The 25,302-nt window shown below is 37.7% G+C and overlaps 2 protein-coding genes across 8 annotated transcripts in view; one reads left to right on the top strand and one right to left on the bottom strand.

Moving 5' to 3' along the window:
• Positions 1-25,302, top strand: part of RNASEK (Ribonuclease kappa) — an 83,966-nt gene that overhangs the window by 16,667 nt on the left and 41,997 nt on the right. The gene's annotated exons all lie outside the window — the stretch shown is intronic.
• LOC143021745 (SID1 transmembrane family member 1-like) overlaps positions 1-25,302 on the bottom strand; it is a 407,746-nt gene that overhangs the window by 369,616 nt on the left and 12,828 nt on the right. For 4 of the 7 annotated variants that reach the window (XM_076179441.1, XM_076179440.1, XM_076179442.1 and 1 more), the window contains one exon: positions 18,223-18,293. In XM_076179441.1, coding sequence (XP_076035556.1) covers positions 18,223-18,283 — 61 coding nt within the window. In that variant the 5' untranslated portion in view covers positions 18,284-18,293. Of the gene's footprint in view, positions 1-18,222; positions 18,294-25,302 lie in introns of those variants that run through there. The other 3 variants (XM_076179446.1, XM_076179447.1, XM_076179444.1) reach the window with 3 other exon arrangements.

Genomic DNA, 25,302 nt, shown 5'->3' with positions numbered 1-25,302 from the left:
GGGAGAAGGAATAAAAAAAAAAGTAGAAAATGAGGACCTGGGAGTCATTGTTATGAATAATACGTCACCTGAGAAACATATAAACAAGATTTTTGGAGAAACTTATAATTTAATAAGAACAATCAAAGTGGCATTTACATACCTGGATGAAGAAATGGTGAAGAAAATTCTAATCACCCTGATATGACCAAGACTGGAATATGCAGCAACAATATGGTAACCAAGTACAAAAAAATGTATTAAAAAACTTGAAAGAATACAAAGAGCAATTACAAAATTGGCACCAACACTCTCAAAACTATCATATGAAGAGAGACTAGCAAAACTTGAACTACAGACACTAGAGCAAAGAAGAAAGGAGATTTGATAGCTATTTACAGAATCCTGAAAGGAATAGAAATTACTGATACAGAGAATCTGATAAAATGGGATGATAGAAATACAAGAGGACACGGAATGAAAATAAAAAAATGACAGCTATAGAAGAGATCTGAAAAAGAACAGCTTTCCTCACAGAGTAATAGACAGTTGGAACAAGTTAGATGAGAAAGTGGTGTGTGCAAAAAAAATACCCGAATCTAAAAATAGTTTAGATAAAATGAGATATGAAGACGGGACACCACGAGCATAGCTCCCCTTCCCGTAAAATACAACTAGGTAAATACACACACAACCTTTCATGGAATGGACGGCGAGAATTAGAGTTCCGAAGAAAAAGGAAAATCTACGTGGATCTCTACGTTCAGGAAGTGCCTTATTGTATTTATAGGGAACGGGAGAGCTCGTGGTGTAGTGGGGTGTGATAGGGAAGAAGGGGAGGGATTATTGAGGGAAATGGAAGGAAATGAGGAAGAGGGGGACATGGTCCAGGAGGACAGGCATCTTGTAAACAAAAGACAGACCGATGATGATGATTTCGATGATGACGGGATCAACAAAAATGTAAAGATTAGAGGTATAGATAAGAGCAGCACAGTGGAAGGTGATGATAGTAGTTTCCAGGGATTTAAAGACGGTGGGGGGGATACCAACCTCCCCCAATTGACAAGACTAGAGGAAAAACTTGATAAGATGACCGAACATTGGGAAATCAGGTTCGGTAACATAGCCAAAATTGCGCAGAGAGTTGAAAAATTGGATGAACTAGAGAAGGCGAACAAAAATTTAACTTTAGAAATAGAAGAATTAAAAAGACAGTTAAAAGAAGTTAAAGAAGAGAATGAGGAATTAAAGAGGAATAATAAAGACAATAAAGAGGCCATAGCAAAGGAAGCACAGGGCTGGAAAAAAATCCAAGAAAACAGTAAAGTTGCATTTACTGACATAATTAAGCAACAAATGAAAGAACAAACTGAAGACTCAGTTATTAAAGTGATGAGACAGGAGAATATAGTAAGAGACTTAGCAGACAATAAGAAATGTATGATTATATTACGAATGAAAGAGAAATTTAACCAAAATAGAACCACAAGAATTAAAGAGGAAAAAGAAAAATTAAACAGTTTACTAGAATTAGTTCAGGAAGATGAACCTGAAACCATGAAACAAATTGAAGAGATATTTAGGCTCGGAAAATATAATACAGATAGACCAGACCAATTAAGACTAAATTCAGGTCACAAACAACAGCAGAGAATATCTTAGCAAAAACAGGGAAGCGAGCAGCAAGTGAACAATAAAAAGGTATGGATAAAGAGAAATGAATAAAGAGGAAAGAGAGGATGCAAAATGAAAACACAAGAAGCTAAAGAAAAAAACGAGAACAGAACAGAGTCAGAAAAAGAAGAATTCTATTGGAGAGTAGTGAATATGAAAGTGAGGAAATGGACCAAACAGATAGAAACAAAAAAGAAACAGAACATACAATGGAAATAACAGAAAGTTAAAAGTGTCCTACACAATTATAGATGGATTAATAACAGGATTGAATGAACTGAACGAGTATCTGAAGGAAAAAGAACCAGACATAATGGGAATTGTAGAGACAAAATTAAAAGGTCCACTACCACCCAACAGCATAGGACACAATGCATATAATTATTGGACTAGAAACAGAGATAAAACATGGGAGTGGAGTTATGTTCCTGACTAAGAAGGATATAAATGTGAAGAGTGTCACATATGGAAAGAATAGAGTAGAGATGATTATGATAGAAGTAGAAGACAGAGATAAGAAGAGCAGAAAGTTTGTAATAAACTACATGCCCCCAAAAACAGCCTCGTGGGAAGAGAGAGAACATAAAAGTATATTAGAGGACACAAGGATAACATTAAATAAGATAATGGAAGATGGAGGAAGAATAGTTATGATGGGCGACTTTAGTTCCAAAGAAATCTGCTGGGAAGAGATGACAGCAAAGGGTGGAGAAGACTCATGGGGAAATATTCTACTTGAGATGATTATTGACCACACAATGACATAATGGATTCAAGAGAACACTAAGTATAGAAATGAAGAAGAACCATCGAGACAAGACCTAATAATCACATCAGAACCTGAAATAGTGGAAAAGATAGAATACCAGGCACCAATAAATAAAAGTGACCACATATTGATAGAACTAGAACTAAATGAGGAAAAATACATGAAAAGAAATGAACAATATAGAAAAGGAAGAATGATGTATGAAAAAACAAACTTTGATAAAATAAGAAAATTCTTTCAAAAAGAAAACTGGGAAAGAATACACAAAGATACAAAAGTAGAAGAGAAATGGAGTATTTTGACAATTTATAAAAAAGGAGTGGAAAAGTATGTCCCAAGACAAAAACAAGAAAAAGAATATGTAAAATGCTGGTACAACAAAAGTTGTAAGGAGTTGAAAGACAAAAGAGATAAAGCTTGGACCAAATGGAAGAAATACAAAAGACCTGAAAATGGAAAATATATACTTGTTATAGAAATGAATATGTACAAGTGTGCAGAGACGAAAAAAAAAAAAATATGAAAAAGATGTCATAGAAAAATGTAAAGATCAACCAAAACTATTTTACAGATTTGTAAACAAACTGAAAAACAAACAAGAATTAGAGAAATTAAGACAAGGAGGAGTTGAATACACAGAGGAAATAGAAATGACAGAAATTATGAACAAGCATTTTAAATCAGTGTTTACAAGGGAGAACATACAACCTGGAGAGATCGAATGGGAAGAGAAAGTCACCCCTATGAAAGAAAAAGAAGTAACAAAGAATGAAATATTGAACCACTTGAGTAATCTTGATGTCAGAAAATTGCATGGACCAGATGAAATAGCAAACTGGATTTTGAAAGAATGCAGGAATGAACTGGCAGACAAAATACATAGCATACTAAACAGTTCCTTGAAAGAAGGAAAAGTTCCAAAATATTGGAAAAGAGCAAATATAGTACCTATATACAAAGGAGGTAATAAAGAGGACCCTACAAACTATAGACCAGTCTCTCTAACAGGTACAATAGCAAAAATCTGTGAAAGAATTATCAAAAGTAGATGGGTAATGTATTTAGAAAGAAAACAAGGTACTAAATCCAAAGCAAGTTGGATTCAGACAAGGACGATCATGTGTCAACAATTTAACATGTTTCTATTCAAGGCTAATAGATATAATACAAGAAAGAGATGGATTGGTTGATTGTGCATTTCTAGACCTAAAAAAAGCTTTTGACAAAGTACCACATAAGAAGTTACTTAAGAAATTAGAAACTGAGGGAGGAATACAGGGCAAACTGCTTAAATGGATGGAAGACTTTTTGCAAGAAAGAAAAATGAGAGTAGTGATATGAGACAAACACTCTAACTGGGATGAAGTAATAAGCGGTGTTCCACAGGGAACAGTTTTGGCCCCAATAATGTTTGCTATATATCAATGATATGGATAAAGAAATTGAAAGTTATATGAGCTTCTTTGCAGATGACGGAAAAGTGTTAAAAAAGTGAACACGGAAGAAGACTGAGTCACTACAGTGATCTCAATAAAGTATGGGAATGGAGTAGGAAGTGGGAGATGGAGTTCAATACCAAAAAGTGTAGTATAATGGAATTTGGAAAAAGCAAAAACAGAATAACAGGATCATATAAATTGGGAGAAGAAGGAATAAAGAAAGCAAAAAATGAGAAGGACCTGGGAGTCATTATTATGAATAATATGTCACCTGAGAAACATATAAACAAGATTTTTGGAGAAACTTATCATTTAATAAGAACAATCAAAGTGGCATTTACATACCTGGATGAAGAAATGGTGAAGAAAATACTAATCAAGAAAGTCATCCAGAAACCCAAGAAAGTAATCTCAAAATTCTGCCTTGCCTGTATGGATCATTCCTTGGCTCTAGTACCCCACCTTCCAGTTAGAATTCAGGTGTTACATGTTCATTTTTCCTATTGGGCATAGATATTTCAGGGAACCAATGATATTAAGTTCTATGGTTAGACGTCATCTACTGGTACTCTAGTTGCACCTTTTATCCATTGGGTGATTGTGTTTCAACTTTTGCTGTATGATTAGGTTACATTATAGAAAACTGTCATATACTGGCCAGCCAAAGGGCTAGAAAAATTTCATGGGTCAGCAATCACCTTGAAAGAAAAGCTGGAAATGACTGTCTGAAATAATCATAAAAGTGAGACTGGACAAACGTATAGCAATATATGGGTTTTGATATAGAGCGATTGTATACATGAAATTGTATGTACCGTATTTTTCGGACCATAAGGCGCAGGTAAAATCCTTAAAATCGGCCAAAATCGGGTGGTGTGCCTTATGTGTGGCTTCAGTGCAAAAAAATACCTCGGACATTGATGAATTATTTTGACACGTTTCGTAGCTACCCTGCCGACGGCGACAGTGCATAGGCCCAGCAAAAGTTACAACCAAGTTATAACCAAGATGCATGTATCTTGACAAGAAAATTGCGAAAACTTTGACAGTTTTCAACTCCGTGCCACCGCATTCATTCACGCTATCATGGCTATGAGATGATAGCGTCCACAACACAGACAGCCATTTTGCATTGGTCTAGTCTCGCTCCACTCAGACTGTAGTCATTTAGGTATTTTTTTTAGTTTCGACCATGGGCACAATATGGCAATATAAAATTAATTATTAATTTTGTAAATCAAATGTATCAACGTAAAATGCAATTTTGTGGGCGGAAATGAAAATAAAAAATACCTTGCTACAAGCATTTATGCTAATGAACGAAGTTGGTAGCATAGGATCGCGCCAACGTCTCTCACAACGACGACGACGAGGACGAGCTGCATGGCATTTAATTTGCAGGTAATGATTTATTAAACACAGGTTAGGTTAGGTTAGACGAATTCATCACCCTTTCATTTCTTCGATGTCGGCATCTATCATAACAGACATGGCATACCATTCGTCCGACACGACTTCGTTACTTACAAAATCAGTTTTCGCACCTTTTTTTATTTCCGCTCACAAAAATTACATATTACATTAATACATTATAATTTACAAAAAATTAATAATTAATTTTCTATTGCTATATTGCGCCCATGGTCGAAACTAAAAATTACCTTCATTTATAATCTTGTGTTTTTAAGCGAATAGAGAATTCCAGGAATAAAACTGCTAATGTTGGTTTTATTCCCCACAATTCCCGTAACGTGTTTATGTTGTTTTTTAGGGGTACAGTCAAACCTCGGTTATCGAACGCTTCTGTTCTCGACCAAATCGGTTTTCGACCAAAAAGTTCGAGAATTTTACGTCTCAGAACTCGACCAACTTTCGGCTCTCGAACAAACCGAAAGAAGGCGAGCGTACCCGAACGCGGCTCACTCGCGAGCTGAGAGAACTCGAACGCCAAGGACGCTTCCTCCGTAGCGCATTTGCGATCAAAGTTTAATCCGAGCAGACGTGTTTGTTCTTATTTACGTAAATCTGACTTTTTTTCATCTTTGCATCGTGTATTAGCCCCTAATCATGGGTCCAAAGAAAGCAAGTTCAAGTGGTGAAGAAAAGAGGAAAGTAGTGCGCAAAACTATTGAATTTAAAAAAGAATTAATAGCGAAATATGAATCTGGCGTTCGTGTGTCTGCGTTGGCTAAGGAGTTTGGGATGGCGAAATCGACGATAAGCACCATCCTAAAAAATAAAGACCAGGTTAAAGCAAGTGATGTGGCTAAAGGATCAAGTGTTTTTAGCAAACAAAGGCCACAGGTATTGGAGGAAGTGGAGAAACTTTTGCTGATTTTCGTAAATGAGAAACAGTTAGCAGGTGATACTCTTAGTGAAGATGCAATTTGTGCGAAAGCAAGACAATTGTATGAAGATTTGATAAAAAAAGATCCTAGCATTATTCTGGAAGGGTTTGATTTTAAAGCAAGCAGAGGGTGGTTTGAAAAGTTTAAGAAAAGAAGTGGGATACACTTATTTATGGTAAACAGTATACAGTGCAGTTTATGGTGTAAAATAGTAAAAAAAAAAAAAAAATTAGAAAAAGTTGTTTTTTAGACTTGGAACGGATTAAAATTATTTACATTGATTATAATGGGAAAAATTGTTTCGGTTTTCGAACAAATCGCTTTTCGAACAGCCTTCTCGAACGGATTATGTTCGAAAACTGAGGTTTGACTGTATTGGCAGGGCAGACTGTCCATGGAGGTGGTCTGATTTCACTGACCAAAATAAAAAAAATATATACAATTTATTTTTGTAATTTTGCTAAATCCTAACCGATTTTTCTCATTCAACAACGTAAATGTTCAGTTCTGAATGCACTCACATATGCATGATTATCCGATGATGAGACCAGGTGCGCCTTATGTAAGGACGGGGAATAGCAAATTACGGGTGCGCCTTATGGTACTAAGCGCCTTATCGTCCGAAAAATACGGTACCCATGTATCATGTTGTGTAAGAGACATGTATCTATTTCAACATTTGGCTGAGTGAGTTAGGGTGTCGTTACTTGCGGTGAAGGTCGAAGTGAAGGTGGTTCGAATCCTGCCACCGGCAAAGTTGAACCAAGGGCATGGTTCATTAAATTCCAAGCTACAAAGCCCTCTGTGAGGAGCACTGTCCTAACCTCCCAACAGGGGGGGGGGAGTGTGTGACATTAAACCATATCATCATCTTCATTACTATAGGCTTGTGTAGTTCAGCTCGAAGATTTAAGAATAATTAAGATAAACACCTAAGCAAGATGCTTGTAGTGATTATAATTTATTTTATACTATTTGTTTATTTGTTTTGTTATCATTTGTCTATTTATTATCATTTGCTTGATTCTCATTTATTGTTAGTTATATGTTAATTTATTATTATTTACTATTTACCTGTTTGTTTATTATTTAACTATACCAATGCATTTATTTATGTATTTTATCTATTTACATTATTACAATTTTTATCTATTCATTTATCATTATTATGATTTTTTTCGCATCCGACCTTTGTAATCCTTTGTAATAAGACCAAGATTGGAATATGCAGCAACAATGTGGTCACCAAGTACAAAAAAAATGTATAACAAAACTTGAAAGAATACAAAGAGCAATTACAAAATTGGCAACAACACTCTCAAAACTATCATATGAAGAGAGACTAGCAAAACTTGAGCTACAGACACTAGAGCAGAGAAGAGAGGAGATTTGATAACTATTTACAGAATCATGAAAGGCATAGAAATTATTGATAGAGAGGATCTAATAAAATGGGATGAAAGAAATACAAGAGGACATGGAAAGAAAATCAAGAAAGACAGCTATAGAAGAGATCTGAAAAAGAATAGCTTTCCTCACAGAGTAATAGACATTTGGAACAAGTTAGATGAGAAAGTGGTGTGTGCAAAAACAACACATGAATTTAAAAATAGTTTAGATAAAATGAGATATAAAGACGGGATAGGAAGAGTTAAGGATGTACATGTTCTATGGGGGGAGAGTTGGGGAATATCAGATCATTTTTTGGAGGAGGGTAAGATGAGAGTGGAGAGGTGGAGGAGGAGGAAAAGGGAAGAAGATAGGGAGGTGCTTAGAGCAAACTGCTTGAATGAGAAAGAAAAGGAGGAGTATAAGATGCTGAGAGAGGAGTGGGAGGGAGTGAAGTATAGAGTAGAACTAGGAGTGGAGGAGGAATGGGGATGGTTCAAGGAGGGAGTCATAATGTGTGCAAAGATGGTATGTGGAACAAGGAGGATGGGAGGAAATAGAAGGAAGGTAGTGAGTGGTGTGATGAGGAAGTAAACAAGGTTGTAGAAGAGAAGCACTTTCATGGATTGGTTACAAATTAGGATGTGGGAATCATATGAGAGGTACAAAGTAAAGAGAAGTAAAGCATAAGATAAGGGAGGCAAATAGGAGAGCAGATGTGAAATGGGGTAAGAGTATGACAGAAATTTTGACAGTAATAAAAAAATGTTTTGGAAGGAAATTAAGAGAGGAAGAGGAAGCGAACCAAGTAGAGAAGAAAAGGTAAAAGGTGCAGATGGAGAGATAATAATGGAAGAGAAGGCAGTGAGAGGAAGGTGGGCAGAGTATTTTAGGGATTTGCTAAATGTGAAGGAGGATAGGGAGGGAAATGTAGTCGATGTGGAGAGACCAAGAAAATGACCATAATAAGTGAGGAATATGGAGGAGAAATAAGGAAAGATGAATTGAAGGCAGCTATTAAGATGATGAGAGCAGGTAAGGCACCTGGGGTGGATGGATGCCATGCAGTGTGTCCGAGAGAAGGAGGTACAGTGATGGTGGACTGGCTGGTGAGGTTTTTAATGTTTGGTTAAGAGAGGGTAGAGTGTCAGAGGACTGGAGGAGTGCCTGTATAGTTCCACTTTACAAGGGAAAGGGGAACAAGTGTGAGTGTAGTAGTTTCAGAGGGATTAGCTTGTTAAGCATAGTTGGGAAAGCTTATGGGAGGGTCTTGACTGGGAAGATAAGGAGAGGAACAAAGGGAGTAATTGGGGAGGAACAGTGTGGGTTTAGGACAGGTAGGGGTTGTGTAGATTAGATTTTTGTGGTAAGACAGATATTTGAGAAATCTATAGGAAAAGGTATGGATGTTTTTTGGGCTTTTATGGATCTGGAAAAGGCTTATGACAGGGTAGACAGGAAGGCACTGTGGGAGGTACTGCAGATATATGGGATAGGGGGAAAGCTGTTAAGAGCTGTCAAATGAACTTCAATATCTCTAAGCGTAGCGTGTTAAACGTAGGGCTACACAACCCTGAAAATAGATACAGCTTAGATAACACATTTTTAGAAAAATCTGAGTGCGAGAGGGACTTGGGAGTTCTGGTGAGTCCCGACCTTAAAACCAGGAAGCAGTGCATTAGCACCAGAAATAAAGCTAACAGAGCATTAGGTTTCATTGCTAGGATGGTAAAGAATAGAAGTGCAGAGGTAATTATCAAACTCTATCTAGCGATAGACCCATCCTTGACTATGCAGTACAGTTTTGGTCTACGTCCTACAGAATGGACATAAATTCACTAGAATCAGTACAGAGAAGAATGACCAAAATGATACATGGACTCGGAAATTTGCCTTACAAAGCGAGGCTTAGGCACCTAAACTTACACTCTGGAAAGATGCAGAGTGTGGGGTGATCTAATAGAAGTGTTCAAGTGGATCAAAGGCTATAACAAGGGTGATGCAAACAAGGTCATCATAATAAAACAACAGGGCAGGACTCGCAGTAATGGGTATAAACTGGACAAATTTAGATTTAAGAAGGAAATAGGCAAGAATTGGTTTACTAATAGGATGGTCGATGAATGAAATAAACTTAGTAACCATGTAGTAAGTGCTCAAACTATCAGTTGTTTTAACAAACGATTAGACAACTTTATGGATGGGGATGACAGGTGGTGATGGATACGGAGCTACCTAGTGTAGGCCTTATGGTCTCTTGCAGTCTCCTTTACTCTTATGTTCTTATGAGAGTAGTAGAGCTTGTGTTAGGATTAGAAATGGAGAGAGTGAATGGTTTGAGGTAAAGGTGGGACTTCGTCAGGGATGTGTTATGTCGCTTTGGCTGTTTAATTTATATGTGGTTGGGGTGGTGCGAGAGGTGAATGTAAGGGTAGTGGGTCAGGGATTGGAGATGGTTAAAGAAAATGGAGAAAAGTGGGACATGAGCCAGTTGTTATTTGCTGACAACACTGCACTTGTAGCAGGATCAAAAGAGGGATTGAGGAAGTTAGTGACAGAGTTTGAGTGAAAGAAGGAAGTTGAAGATAAATGTGCGTAAATGTAAGGTGATGAGATGTACAAGGGGAGAGAGTGGGAGCAGACTGGAAGTGAGTAATAAGGGAGAGAGATTGGAGGAAGTGGATATTTTTAGATACTTGGGTGCGAATATGGAAGTAAAGGGAGGAGTGGGGGTGGAGGTAGAATGTAGATTGAGAGAAGCGAGTAAATGCCTTGGGGGATTAACCCAAATTGCCCGGGTGCCGCACATGTGCGGCAATCACTTTTGTTCCAAGATTTCGGGGTCAGCATATATGTGGTACTTGCAAATTTCTGAAGATATCGGGTGTCAGCATATATGCGTTACATAGCCACGTTCCAAATTCACGGGGAACGCACAAATGCGGTGTTGTCTCTTGTTCTCGGTCCTCAGCATATGTGCGTCTTTTTATCCTATAAGGCCAGAGGTTCTTTGTTTACCATTTGAAGTAAGAGGGGAGGGGGACTGGGGGGATAATTAGTTTCGCCTCATTACTCCAATACCCCCCTACTCAAGGGGGGGTGGCTGGGGTGAATGATGTCACCGAATTGACGCATTCTGATTGGTTTATTTGAAATATATTATCTTATAAGACGATCTGAGATTGGATAATAAATTATGTTACACTATCTATGATTGGCCATAGAGGTGAGGGGTGAATGATGTCACCGAATTGGCGCATTCTGATTGGTTTATTTGAAATGTATTATTTTATAAGACGATCTGAGATTGGATAATAAATTATGTTACACTTGGCTATCTATGATTGGCCATAGAGGTGAGGGGTGAATGATGTCACCGAATTGGCGCATTCTGATTGGTTTATTTGAAATATATTATCTTATAAGACGATCTGAGATTGGATAATAAATTATGTTACACTATCTATGATTGGCCATAGAGGTGAGGGGTGAATGATGTCACCGAATTGGCGCATTCTGATTGGTTTATTTGAAATGTATTATTTTATAAGACGATCTGAGATTGGATAATAAATTATGTTACACTTGGCTATCTATGATTGGCCATAGAGCTATATATAAGGCGAGACTCAGCCGGTTGAAGTCGTTTCTCGCCAGGCCTCTGAACTGCTAACATGCCTCGCCAGCCCCCAACCTCTCTACCTTCAACTTCTCGACCTATGAGTCATAGAAGGCCTACTTCCAAGTCTCGCCCTTTGCGTATATCATCCTCTGACGAAGATGACCCTGCACCTCTTGCTCCATCACCCAAAAGGCGTGCCATTCCATCTGCAAGTGGAACACAACTTGTACCATCGGGTACACAACAACCTGTACCCTCTACTTCGGGTACACAACAACAAGTAGGCGATTCTGACTGGGATCCTGAGGACGTGGACAGCTCAAGTGAGGGCAGTGATGAAGAATGGGGAGAATTGGATTATGTAAATATACATGATTCATCAATAGACTCGGACGAGCCGCTAGCCAATGTGGTGAGGAAGGAGCACGACAGGAATGCACCAGGTACATCTGGTTTCCAGTGGAAGAAGAAAAATAACGTACCAAGGAGATTTGCTTTCTCTGGTTCTCCAGGAGTACAGAATGAAGATCTGGATGGATACTCCACTGTGTCTGATGTATTTTCCTCTTTATTCCCTCCTGAAATGTGGGAAAAATTTGCTGAGGAGACAAACAGATATGCCAGCCAGGACCCACCCAAAGCCTATGCCCATTCGAAGCCTTGGACACCTGTGGACGAGACTGAGATGAAGGCCTTCATAGGTCTCCGTCTTCTCATGGGAGTGCAGAATCGTCCGCATGCACAGCACTTCTGGTCAAAAAGCAAACTTCTGCACTCCGAAATATTTGGTGAGACCATGAGTAGGGACCGATACTCCATGATTGCCTCAAATATGCATTTCTCCAATAATATGGATCCTCAGAAGGACAATGACAAGTTGTGGAAGCTAAGGCACATCATTGATATGTTTGACTTCACCTTCAAGACTGTTTATACATCCCCCAAAATTGTGACAGTCGATGAGAGTCTCTTGGCATATCGTGGCAGACATCATGCTGTCCAGTATAATCCCTCAAAGCGGTCACGGTTTGGTCTGAAGGTATACAAGTTGTGCTGCAGTGATGGTCCTGCTGCTGGCTACACCATAGCTTTCAAGGTCTATATGGGGAAGGAACCAGGAAATGATCCAGTGGCTATGAGGGCAGTTGTTGATCTGATGACGAAGGCTGACATGATGGACAAAGGATACGACTTGTATGTGGACAATTGGTATTCGTCACCACAACTTTTTCACTACCTCCAGGCAAGGCGAACAAATGTGGCTGGCACAGTAAGGATGAATAGAAAGTTCATGCCAAAAGATATGGTAGTAAAGAAGAAAGGAGAGATAACATCACGGTCAACAGCTACAGGCATGATATGTATATCCTGGATGGACAAGAGGAGAGTAAACATCCTCTCAACAATGCACAGAGACAACATGGAACCCCTTCCACCCAACAGGAGGGGAGAGGTACGCCACAAGCCACAAGCCATCCTAGATTATAATCTAGGAATGAAAGGAGTGGACTTGTCTGATCAAATGGCACAATCGTACCCTGTACCGCGAAAAACCAACAAGTGGTACATAAAGTTATTTTTTCATCTGCTGGACACTGCCATTGTGAACACTCATCTCATTCACCGGGCACTTGGAAGCACCAAATCACATCTGGATGACAGGCTGGAGCTGATAGAAGACCTTATTCAACCTCATCACACCAGATGCCGCTCACCATCACCAGGACCAGGAGTTATAGGTGTACGACCAGGTCATCTTTTGACTGAAGTCCCAGACAAGAAAAGAAAACGCTGTCGCCAGTGTCGCATAGAAAGTGGGACAAGAAAAGACTCCTTCTACTGGTGTGCCAAGTGTAAGTTAGGTTTCTGCCCAGGGAAGTGCTTCAATAACTACGCAGAACACAGACATGTCTTCTAGACTGACCACCAGTGGACCAGAGGACGGGCTGCCGCATATATGTGGTGCTTCTAATTTGATTATTTTCCTTTTTGTAAATTCAATAAAAATTATTTTGTGATCACTATATTTATTACATAAACATATATGTAAAGGATGGAACCTGATATACATAAATAAAATAAAAAAAACAAGGTAGTTGAAGCTTCTCTTAGTAATATAAGCAACCAAACTCAAGCTTACATAAATTTAGGATGTCTTACAAATTTTATTCTCATATGAACACATCACAACACATAATAATAAATAATACATGTTCGTGAATCTGAAGGGCCCTGGCCTTATACAGAAACCCCGCTATGCGCGGAAGTTAAGTAGATAAGACGTCCGAGAGTGAGATGCGTCAACAACATCTCAGGCCCGTCAAATTTGGGTTAAAAAGTGTAATGAGAAATAGACATTTAGGAATAGATGCTTAGAGGAGATTGTATGAAGGAGTGATTTTGCTAACAGAACTGTATGGGGCAGAAACATGGAACATATGAGAGGGAGAAGGTGTTTGAATGTGTTTGAGATGAGGTGCCTGAGAAGTATGATAGGAGTTACTAGGCTAGTGTGAGAAATGAGGCGAGGAGAATAGAGGTGGAAAGGGAGTCAGGAGATAGGGTTGATGAAAGAGTATTGGGATGGTTTGGACACATGGAATGAATGAGTGAAGACTAGTAAAAGAGGTGTGGGAGGCAGATGTGGAAGGAGTGAACATGAGGGGGTGACCTAGGACGATATGGATGGATAAGGTAAAAGGGGCACTGGGAAAGAGGGGAATATCTGTTGAGGAAGGACGGGAGAGGGCAGAAGATGGGGTGAATGGAGAATGGTTGTATATGGATGATGCTGTGATGCATGAGGGGGAGTGGGTGGGGGATGGGGGTTGAGGTAGCATGTATGAGAAATAAACTGATGTAGCCTGAAGAGATTTCTCCCCATCTTTTCTACATGAGGGGATAGTGTATGTGTGTGTGTGGGGGGGGGGGGGTCACCGAATTAATGAAGCGGCCTTGCTGTGGATGTCCTGTGTCTTGTGCCACTGCTTCTGAGCTAAGGGATGCAGGGATGACCCATCATCCAGGAAATGCTGTGATAAGAGGGAGGGAAGAGGGTACAGGGGAGTGGAGTATGTGCGAGATGGAATGGGTGGGAGTGGTTTCTATTCCTTTGTTTTTTGGCTACCTCCTGTGTAAGGGGGAAGAAAGCCTTTGGTATACCATATTTTACGGCTTACAAGACGCACTTTTTTCCTAAAAAAATACCCTGAAAAATACTAGTGCGTCTTCCAAGACGAATGTTGTATTGTAAGGCAACACCCAGGCTCTAGTGAGCTTGGACACTTGACCGATAGCGTTCTGGATTTATATGTTGAGTCATTACACTATGATGTTAGCTTAAGTACTATTTAATTCAGCCTTTTGTATAATGTGAACTCAGTACTTAGCTGTTACAAGTGTTTCCAATACCATAATCCTTCCAGTAACGACGAGTTCTCGGGATTTGAGGATGAATACAGGTAGTCCTTGTTTAACGACCTACTCGGTTAACAACAACTCGGAGTAACGACTGGCTTTATGACAGACCAATATTCGTTTAACGTAAATCTCCCGAAGTTACGACGTCGTGTACGATAATTAAGTTGGCTGAGGCAAATTTGTATGATGTTATAAATGAACTTGTACGGTGGATATTACCTGTGAGGTAAAGTGTTCTGAAGCTTAGGTCTACATTACCATCCTGCAAGCTGCAAAAACTACCTGGGGTACAATATATACCGGTAGTGGTAAATTTTTAGTTTCAACCAAGGGCACAATATAGCAATAGAAAATTAATTATTAATTTTGTAAATTATAATGTATCAACGTTATATGCAATTTTGGGAGCGGAAATAAAAAAAAGGTGCTAAAACAAATTTCGTAAGTAACAAAGTCATGTCAGACGAATGGTACACCATGTTTGCTATGATAGATGCCGATGTCGAGGAAATGAAAGGATGATAAATTCGCCTAACCTAAACTAAACTAACCTAACCTGTGTTTGATAAATCATTACCTGCAAATTAAATTTCATCCAGCTCGTCCTTGTTGTCGTCGTCGTGAGAGACGTTGGCAGACGACAAGATGGCGTCCCGATCCTATGCTACCGACTTCATTCATTAGCATATTTTCTTGTAGCATGGTATTTTTTACTTTCATTTCCGCCCACAAAATTGCATATTACGTTGATACATATTAATTTACAAAATTAATAATTAATTTTCTATTGCTATATTGTGCCCATGGTCAAAATTAAAAAAATACCCCGGTATTCAATATGGAATGTCAGCATACGCGGATTTGGTCATATACGGTAATTTCGGGAACATAACCACCGTAAATAAACAGTAAATAAAGCTTTAATGTACTGTATAAAAGAGGGAAATACATGAAAATAAAGATACAGGTAAACGTCGACTTACGATGGCATTAGGTTTCGATAGATCCATCGTAAGACGATTTCATCGTAAGTCGATCCCCAATTTGTGTATCACTCTGTTCCGTGGTCACTGTACCTAGCCTACCTGTATATTAACCACCAGAGATACTGAATATAGCCTATTAAACATGTACAGTAGTTTATTTAATTATTTTTATCCTTTTTGCCATATTCAAACACTATAATATGTATTTTCAGTACGAACTTAAATCTCGCGGGCAGCAGCCAATGCCAGCCGTACGACGTGTCGTAATAATACTCGCATCATAAAATATAGTCACCGCTTATATCGATCGTTCTCTCTTTCACCCGCAAATTTTGAAAACCACAGAGAATGGGATTCAGGTCACATTTGAGAGAATGTAAAAACACAGGGGCGACTACAATAAATATAATCAAGACACCGATATGGCAGCGTCGCGAATCCACTTGCTCCTCATGACGCCTACGTGTGCGGCACCGTATGGAAGGGGTTCAATATATCATATCGTCGTCGTCGTAAAGTCGAAAAATCGTAAGTCGCGGCCATCGTAAGTCGACGTTTACCTGTACATGTATTGCTGGACATTGTACATACAGTACATATATATGTATACACTTTCACTTAACAACCAATTCGGTTAACAACGGCGCGCTGGTCCCAATTGTCGTCGTTAAACAAGGAGTACCTGTATATAGGTAGTCGTTGACTTACGACCAAGTTCGGTTCCGACAGACAGGTCGTAAGTCGATCTGGACGCAAGTCGGATTTTATATATATACAGTTTATATTACCCTTTATATATTATTTTTGTTACTGTATATATGTTTTGTATATTATATTTAGCATACTGAAATAATCTTAGCATCTTTGAACTATGTTGTATAGTATTTTTAACCTTTTTATAATTTTATCTGATTTTCTTTGGGAAACGTAGCTTAGGCCTAAGCATACTGAATAAAAACCTATCATCTTTGACCTATGATATTAGATACTGTATTTTTAAACATTTTTATTATTTTACCACCAGACTTTCTTTAGGAAACGTATGCATACTGAATAAAATCGTATTATCTTTGAGCTACGTTCTTTAATATTCATTAACTTTTTATAATATTCATTAGGAAACGCAGCCTAGGCCTACGCATACTGAATAAAGTCCTGTCATCTTTGACCTACAAATACTTTTTTGTTTGTTAAATTAAAATCATTGCAAGGCACAATTAGGAAAATTTCTATTTCAAAACACATTCTTTTCGTTTACGTACTATACCGAAAATATCGACAACAGAGCATAAACAAAGTTTACTGTTACATTTTATTACTCGCAAAACATAAAAATACAAAATCCTGTACCGAACATATTGTTATCGACAACAGACTAAGCATAAAAAAGTTTTACTGTTACATTTTATTAATTGCAAAACATAAAAATACAAAATGTAAGGTAAAATTTTATTTCAAAACACATTCTTTTCGTTTACGTACTGTACCGAACATATTGTTATCGACAACAAACTAGCATAGGCATAAAAAAAGTTTTACTGTTACATTTTATTAATTGCAAAATATATAAAAATACAAAATGCAATGCAAAATTAGGAAACATTTTACTTCAAACAAACAAAATGAAAGAATATTTATCTGGCTGAAATGCTGACGCTGCCGGCAGCCTGCCAAAATTGTTGTACTTGCGTCTCGTGGCGTGCAAAGTAATTGTACTGCACTGCCAGGCATAACATTGCAATTCTATTACTCTATTAAATGTTAAATATTATTGCACTATCTCGTGGTCGTAAAGTCGATCAGTCGTAAGTCGCATAGGTCATAAGTCGACGACTACCTGTATATATATTTTTTAATTTTTATATTCTTACATGCATATTTTCGAAAATTTTAATTTATTTTTATTAAAATAAAACCACCCTTGGACAATGAAAAATGTGTGGTATATTTACTAACCACCAACTAGTATGTCATCGTCATACAAACAAAATCGGATAAGTGATTACGAAATGTAAACAATACGTGCCGTCGCCCGCCACTAAAACCTTTAAAAAATTTACCTATGCTACTTTTATTTACATATTTGTGAATCGATGGCGAGTGCTTCAGCAAATTTATGATGAGAGTTGAGACAATAGAGTCTAGCAGACTCCTTGCTTCTTATGTTTTTTTGTTCAGTGGTCGGGTATATGGTGAATGTGTTCTTGTATAAGAATGACTTTTTCTTAGAAATTTCTTTCAAATATTAGGGTGCGTCTTCCAAGATGCAGCGTCTTGCAAGCCGTAAAATACGGTATGTATATACATACATATATACATCTTAAAAATAGTTGTCTATCAGTATGGGATCATAGAATATCATGAGGACACAGCAATAACTAAAGATAAACTACTCAGAAAATGTAATAAGGCATAGCTGCCTACACAGAACCAATTCAAAGAAACAAATCAGGGTGATGACAAACTCATTCTGAGCAAACTTTGACAAATAGAGACCATGAGATGGAATCTATGATCATAGTTCTAACTCTGTATATCAAAATTTGATTAATATATTATGTATATATATTAAATAAAATATGTTCATACACACCTGGCCTGCAGAGACAGACGATTCCAAGGAACACAAGAAACCCGAAAAAATTGCATGTCATCTTCCTTAATCTGTAAAGTAAAATATGTTGCAAAATTATTTGTATTTAGTTGGCAATGACCTAGGCTTCAAATCTGGGATACAAAAACACTAAAGAGGTGGAGTCAAAGATAAGACAAAAATCTTTAAGGAGGGACAGTAGAAAATTAAATAGGCATTCTTTTTTGAATTGAGCATAAACAAAATCTGTATAACAACATAAAACTCGAGGTAATATATTAGATCATCCCATATTCCCTTATAAGGAGGAAAGGGCCTTTGTTTAATGATATTCAGTATATAATTCAATCATACATACTAAATCCTCCCAGTTTATACATATATATATACATATAGGGTATATATATATATATATATATATATATATATATAATTATATATATATATACATATATATACATATATATTTAAATGATATGGATGAAGGTGTGAAATGTTATATGAACTTTTTTGCAGATGATGCAAAACTATTAAAGAGAGTAAGTACAGAGGAAAACTGCAAATCTTTTCAAGAAGACCTGGACAAAGTCTGGAAATGGAGTCAGAGGAGTGAAGTGAACTTCAACATTAAAAATGTAGTATAATGGAATTTGGAAAGAGCAAAAATAGAATCTGGGAAAGGGACCTAGGATTAACTATCTCAAATGACATGACACCAGACAAACATTTTGAAACACTTAACAGTACACCATCAAACATAAACAATGCTGTGCACACTTTAAATACAATCATACAAAACACAGACAAAAGATACATCCCTAGAGGCAACAGAAAATCACACAACCCCAACTTCACACCAGAAATCCAAGGCCTCATCAGACAACGAGATGCACTTAAACACAATACCCCCCCCACACCTATCCCTCAAAACATAGCAAACCAAATACAAACACTAAACACTGTGATTGCCAATAAAATACATGAACAAAAAACACAAAATTGGCAAAACTTTATCAATACACTTGATCACAAAACAAACACCAGCAAATTGTACAAAACACTCAACAGCATTACACTATCCAACAGTAACACAACACACTCTCACCCAGCAATAATCACAACAACAGACAATCTACCCTCAAACAGACAACAAGCAAACACACTCATAAATCATTTTGCACAGACAAGCCATCTCACTTCTCACCCTGACGATCGATGCACTATTCGACGTAAGAAAGACTTTCCCACAGACTCAGACTATACACCCTTCATAGACAGTCAGACAAAACACATAATACATAATCTCAAGCACTCATCTGCCTGTGGCCCTCATAACATAAGTAACATCCACCTAAAACACATTGGACCACAAGGTATACAAGCACTCACAATCATTGCAAACTACAGCTATTCACACAACACTATACCCGACATCTGGAAGCATGGTAAAATAATCACCATTCCAAAACCGAACAAAGACCCAACAATCCCAACATTGCACCGCCCAATCACACTTCTCTGCACCCCCTCTAAAGTCATTGAACGCCTAATACTTAAACTTGTCACACCACATATTCCCCTTGCTGACTCACAACACAGTTTTAGGCCACTGCACTCCACAAACACTCTTCTGATAAACCTCACACAAAGAATTTTAGATGGCATCAATTCAGATAGGCCCCACCACAGAACACTTCTTATAACATTAGACATTAGTAAAGCTTTTGATGCTATCCCCTGCCACAACCTAACAAATAAAATATATAACACAGACATGCACAATAACACCAAAAGATGGCTGGCTAGTTATCTGGCAGGTAGGAATGCTTATGTGTCATATAATGGCCAATCATCGCACATCAGAAACATTAAGAATGGAGTACCACAGGGCTCTGTTCTATCCCCCATGCTCTTTAATCTATACATGCATGACTTACCCACACCAGACACCTCAGAAATACAAATATCTTCCTACGCAGACGACATAACAATCACATGCACACATCGTAACACAGACAAAGCTGCAGAAATAATCCAGCCATACCTTGATACACTCAACACATGGTTCATCACAAACAGACTCAAAATAGCTCCAACCAAATCCACAGCAACACTTCTCACCAACTGGACAAAAGAACACAAATACATACCTCATCTCTACATCAACAACACTCTAATACCACACACAAACACACTGAAAATTCTTGGTGTAACATACGATACATCCATGTCTTTCAAACAACACATCACAAACATAAAAAACAAATGCACACCTAGACTTAATGCACTCAAGTCAACTGCTGGAACAACATTTGGAAAAAACAAAGAAACTAATACAACAATATACAAACAATGCATACGCTCAGTGATGAATTATGTGAGTCCCGCATGGGCTCCTAATCTCAGTGAGACACACCACAACACCCTTCAAATCATACAAAACAGTCCTAAAAACAATTACAGGCTGCACAAATACAACACCTACAGACCATTTACACCATGAAACAAAAGTCCTCAAAGTCAAGGACCACCTCGACATGAGAGTCACACAAACACTTGCCGCAGCCACCACAAACACATCACACCCACTACACTACATAGCAGAACACCCACACACACCAAGAAACATTAAAACAACACCCAAAGACCTGTATCACACACATACTCTCTTCTCTTCCTCCACAACCACCAAATACCAGCCTCTGGAAACATATTCATAATCATATCACTCACCGCTCCATTAACACACTGAAAGACAACACACTGCTGCATGCCAGACCCCCTGATATCCACCCTTCTGAATCCTCTCTCCCATGAAAGGACAGAGTCCACTTGGCCAGACTGCAGTGCGGCCACCACCCAGCACTTCTAAGCTACCAGAAGAGACTGGATGACCGCACTGTGAACAGCTGCCCAGGATGTAACACTTCACCCCATACCATACAACACATAATGGAAGACTGCATTATACACAATCATGCACGCAAACAACACAACATACACTCTATAAAGGATTTGTGGGAAAACCCAGTTTCGGCTGTGGCATTCCTTGGGGAGACGGGACTGCTCGGACAGTCTAGGAAACGACAACAACAACAACAACAACAAATTAGTCAGAGAAACTTTTAACTTATTAAGATCAATGAAAGTGGCCTTTGACTACATGGATGAAGACATGGTAAAGAAAATACTAGTTACACTGACAAGACCAAAATTGGAATATGCAGCATCTCTATGGACACCTAGTGAAAAAAAAAAAAAAAAAAAAAAAAAAAAAAAAAAAATGGATTTCAGCAATGAGGGAGTATCTGTGTTGTATTAGTAGGGAAGGGCAAAGTTCGTGGTGTAGTGGGCAGGTGAAGAAAAAAGAGAAGGAGAGACATTATTGAGGAAAACGGAAGCAAATGAGGAAGGGGAGGAACAAGGCTTGGATGTCAGATGGGGGGTAAACAAAAGGTGTGCAGATGACATAGACAAGGTCGAACAGGTGAGCAGAGGTATTAAAAGTAGGAATATAGATAACAGCAGCTCAATGGAAAGGAAATAATTATTTCTATGAATTTAATGAGGGAGGAGATGATAACCTCCCCTGACTAGTAAGTCTAAAGGAGAAACTAACAAAAATGAGCTAAGCATGGGAGGTTATGTTTAGCCAATGAGCACTAGTTACACGAGTTGATAAATTGGAAGAACTAAAGAAGGAGAATCAAACCCTAAAGAAATAGAAGAATTAAAAATACAGTTAACCCCTTCCATACGGTGCCGCACACGTAGGCGTCATGGACTTAGATCTCGGCGGCAGCAACCAATGCCAGCCGTACGACGTGTCGTAATAATACTCGCATCATAAAATATAGTTACCGCTTATATTGATCGTTCTCTCTTCACCCGTGAATTTTGATAACCATAGAAAATGCGATTACAAAAGAATTAGAAAGAATGTCATTATGGAGGGGTGACTACAATAAATATAATCAAGACGCCAATATGGCAGCCTCGCGAATACACTCGCTCCCCATGACGCCTACATGTGCGGCACCGTATGGAAGGGGTTAAGAGAAGTAACTGATGAGAATGAGGAATTAAAGATGAGTAATAAAGAGAATGTCCATAGCAAAAGAGGGAAGTGGTTGGAAAAAAAGTCGAAGAAAATAATATAATTGAATTTAGAAATATAGTGAAACAAAAGATGAGAGAGAAGGAGAATATAGTAAGAGACTTACCAGATAATAAGAAATGTATAATTATATTAGGAATGGAAGAGAAGCATAATCCAAATAGGACTGCAAGAGTAAAAGAGAAGGAAAAAGTAAACAAGGTATTAAAAGTAGCTCAAGATGAACCAGAAATAGGAAAAGAAATTGAAGAAATATATAGATTGCAGAAATACAATATAGACAAGATCAGACTAATTAAGGTTAATTTCAGGTCACAAATGATAGCAGAGAATATCTTATCAAAAACAGGGAAACTAGCAGACAGTGATCAATATAAAAAGGTATGGATAAAAAGAGATGAATAAAGAGGAAACAAGAAGAATAGAAGCTACAGAAAAAAAACAAGAACAGAACAGAGTCAAAGAGAAATTCTATTGGGTAGTGGATATGAAAGTGAGGAAATGGTTCATAGTAGAGAAAATTGGAAGGGAAACAGAAAACACAATGGAAGTAGCAGAAAATTAAAAGTGTCTTTCACAAATATAGATGGATAACAGGCTTGAATGAACTGAATGATTACCTGAAGGAAAAGAACCAGACATACTTACTAAATTAGCTTTACACGGAATAAGTGGTAGCCTATTAAGTTGGACTAGTAATTGGTTGAATGGTCGAAAACAGAGTTGTTTTAAATGGAAAAACTTCTAGATGGAAAAATGTTACAAGTGGAGTTCCTCAGGGTTCCGTTCTTGGGCCGCTTCTATTCATAGTATATATAAATTATATAGACCATGGACTAAAATCTACTCTTTCCAAATTTGCTGATGATACAAAACTGTGCAGAGTGGCAAATGATCACTCAAACCAATTAGATATTCAAGAAGATTTAGATAAATTACAGCAATGGTCTGAAAAGTGGCTAATGAAATTTAACACAAATGCAAGGTAATGCACATAGGTTAAAAATAACAGTAAGTACGATTACAAGTTATTTGGAAATTCATTAACAAAAGTGGATAATGAAAAAGATCTCGGTGTAATTATCAGTAACTACCTCAAATCATCCAAGCAGTATATTTCAGCCTCTGAGAAAGCAAATAAGATTCTGGGACTGATTGCGCGATCTTTTGATTTCAAAAGTCCATCACTCATTAACAAGCTATATAAATCGTTAGTTCATCCACATTTGGAATATGCTGTTTCCGTATGGTCACTGAATCTCATTAAAGACATTGACTGGAAAAAGTACAACAGCGAGCCACAAAACTGATTCCAAATATCAAAAATAAATCATACAAAAATCGACTAAAGCACATGAATCTGTTTTCCCTAAAAGAGCGTATACTCAGAGGTGACTTGATACAGGTCTTTAACCCCTTCCATACGGTGCCGCACACGTAGGCGTCATGAGGAGCAAGTGGATTCGCGACGCTGCCATATCGGCGTCTTGATTATATTTATTGTAGTCGCCCCTGTGTTTTTACATTCTCCCAAATGCGCCCTGAATCCCATTCTCTGTGGTTTTCAAAATTCGCGGGTGAAAGAGAGAACGATCGATATAAGCGGCGACTATATTTTATGATAAGAATATTATTACGTGACGTCATACGGCTGGCATTGGCTGCTGCCCGCGAGATTTAAGTCCCGTACTGAAGTGGTTAAGATTTTAAAGGGTATTGACAACATCAAAAGTGACAAAATTTTCACATTGAATGAGAATCCGACAAGAAACAATGGTCTCAAACTGTCTGGAAATAGATTCAATTTGGAAGTGGGTAGAAACAACTTTGCCAACCGTGTAGTTAATGAATGGAATAAACTTCCTGCACAGATAGTGCAATGTAGTTCAGTTCGAAGCTCTAAGAATCATTTAGATAAATACCTAAGTAAGATGCTGTAATGATTATGATTTATCTTATATTATTTGTTTTTGTTTTGTTATCATTTGTCTGTCTGATTTTCATTTATTATTAGTTATATGTCAATTTATTATTATTTACTATTTACCTGTTTGTTTATTATTTAACTATACCTATGCATTTAATCATGTATTTTATTTGTTATTTACATTATTATAGTTTTTATTTATTATTTTATTATTAATATGATTTTTTTTTCGCATCCGACCTAGATATGGATCAAAAGGTCTCCTGTCGGCATGCTCCGCCTTTGTAATCCTTATTGGGAATTGTAGAGACAAAATTAAAAGGTCCACTACCAGCCAACAGTGTAGGACATGGTGCATATAATTATTGGATTAGAAACAGAGAGGTAAAACAAGCGGGTAGAGTTATGTTCCTGACTAAGAAGGATATAAATGTGAGGGATGTCACATATGGAAAGAATAGAGATGATTATGATGGAAACAGAGGACAGGGACAGGAGCAGGAAGTTTGTGGTAAATTATGTGCCTCCTAAAATGGCTTCATGGGAAGAGAGAAAACACAAAAATATGTTAGAAGACACAAGGATAACACTAAATAAGATAATGGAAAATGGAGGAAGAATATTTATAATGGGTAACTTTAATTGTGAAGAAATCTGCTGGGAAGAGATGACAGTAAAGGGTGGAGATGACCTATGGGAAAATGTACTACTTGATATGATTATAGAACATACAATGACACAATGGATACAAGAAAATACTAAGTATAGAAATAAGGAAGAACCATCGAGACTGGACCTAATAATCAAATCAGAACCCGAAACAGTGGACAAGATTGAATACAGACGCTCCTCTACTTACGTTCATTCGTTTTACGTTTTTTTGATTTTACGTTTGAACTGACTAAAGAAAAAATGTAAAAAAAAAAAATTTTGAGTGAATTTTTTAGTTTAGCGCGCTCTCCGTAGTTCAAACGATACTTACGCATGACGCTGCGTCCATTGTTTACATGGCACAAACGACAGACTGAACGTGCCT

The sequence above is a fragment of the Oratosquilla oratoria genome, chromosome 42, assembly GCF_046742065.1.
Source record: "Oratosquilla oratoria isolate Oo_2021 chromosome 42, ASM4674206v1, whole genome shotgun sequence".
Taxonomy (NCBI): domain Eukaryota; kingdom Metazoa; phylum Arthropoda; class Malacostraca; order Stomatopoda; family Squillidae; genus Oratosquilla; species Oratosquilla oratoria.
Note: the sequence above shows the minus strand (reverse complement) of the source record. Positions and strands in the feature narration are given on the sequence as shown.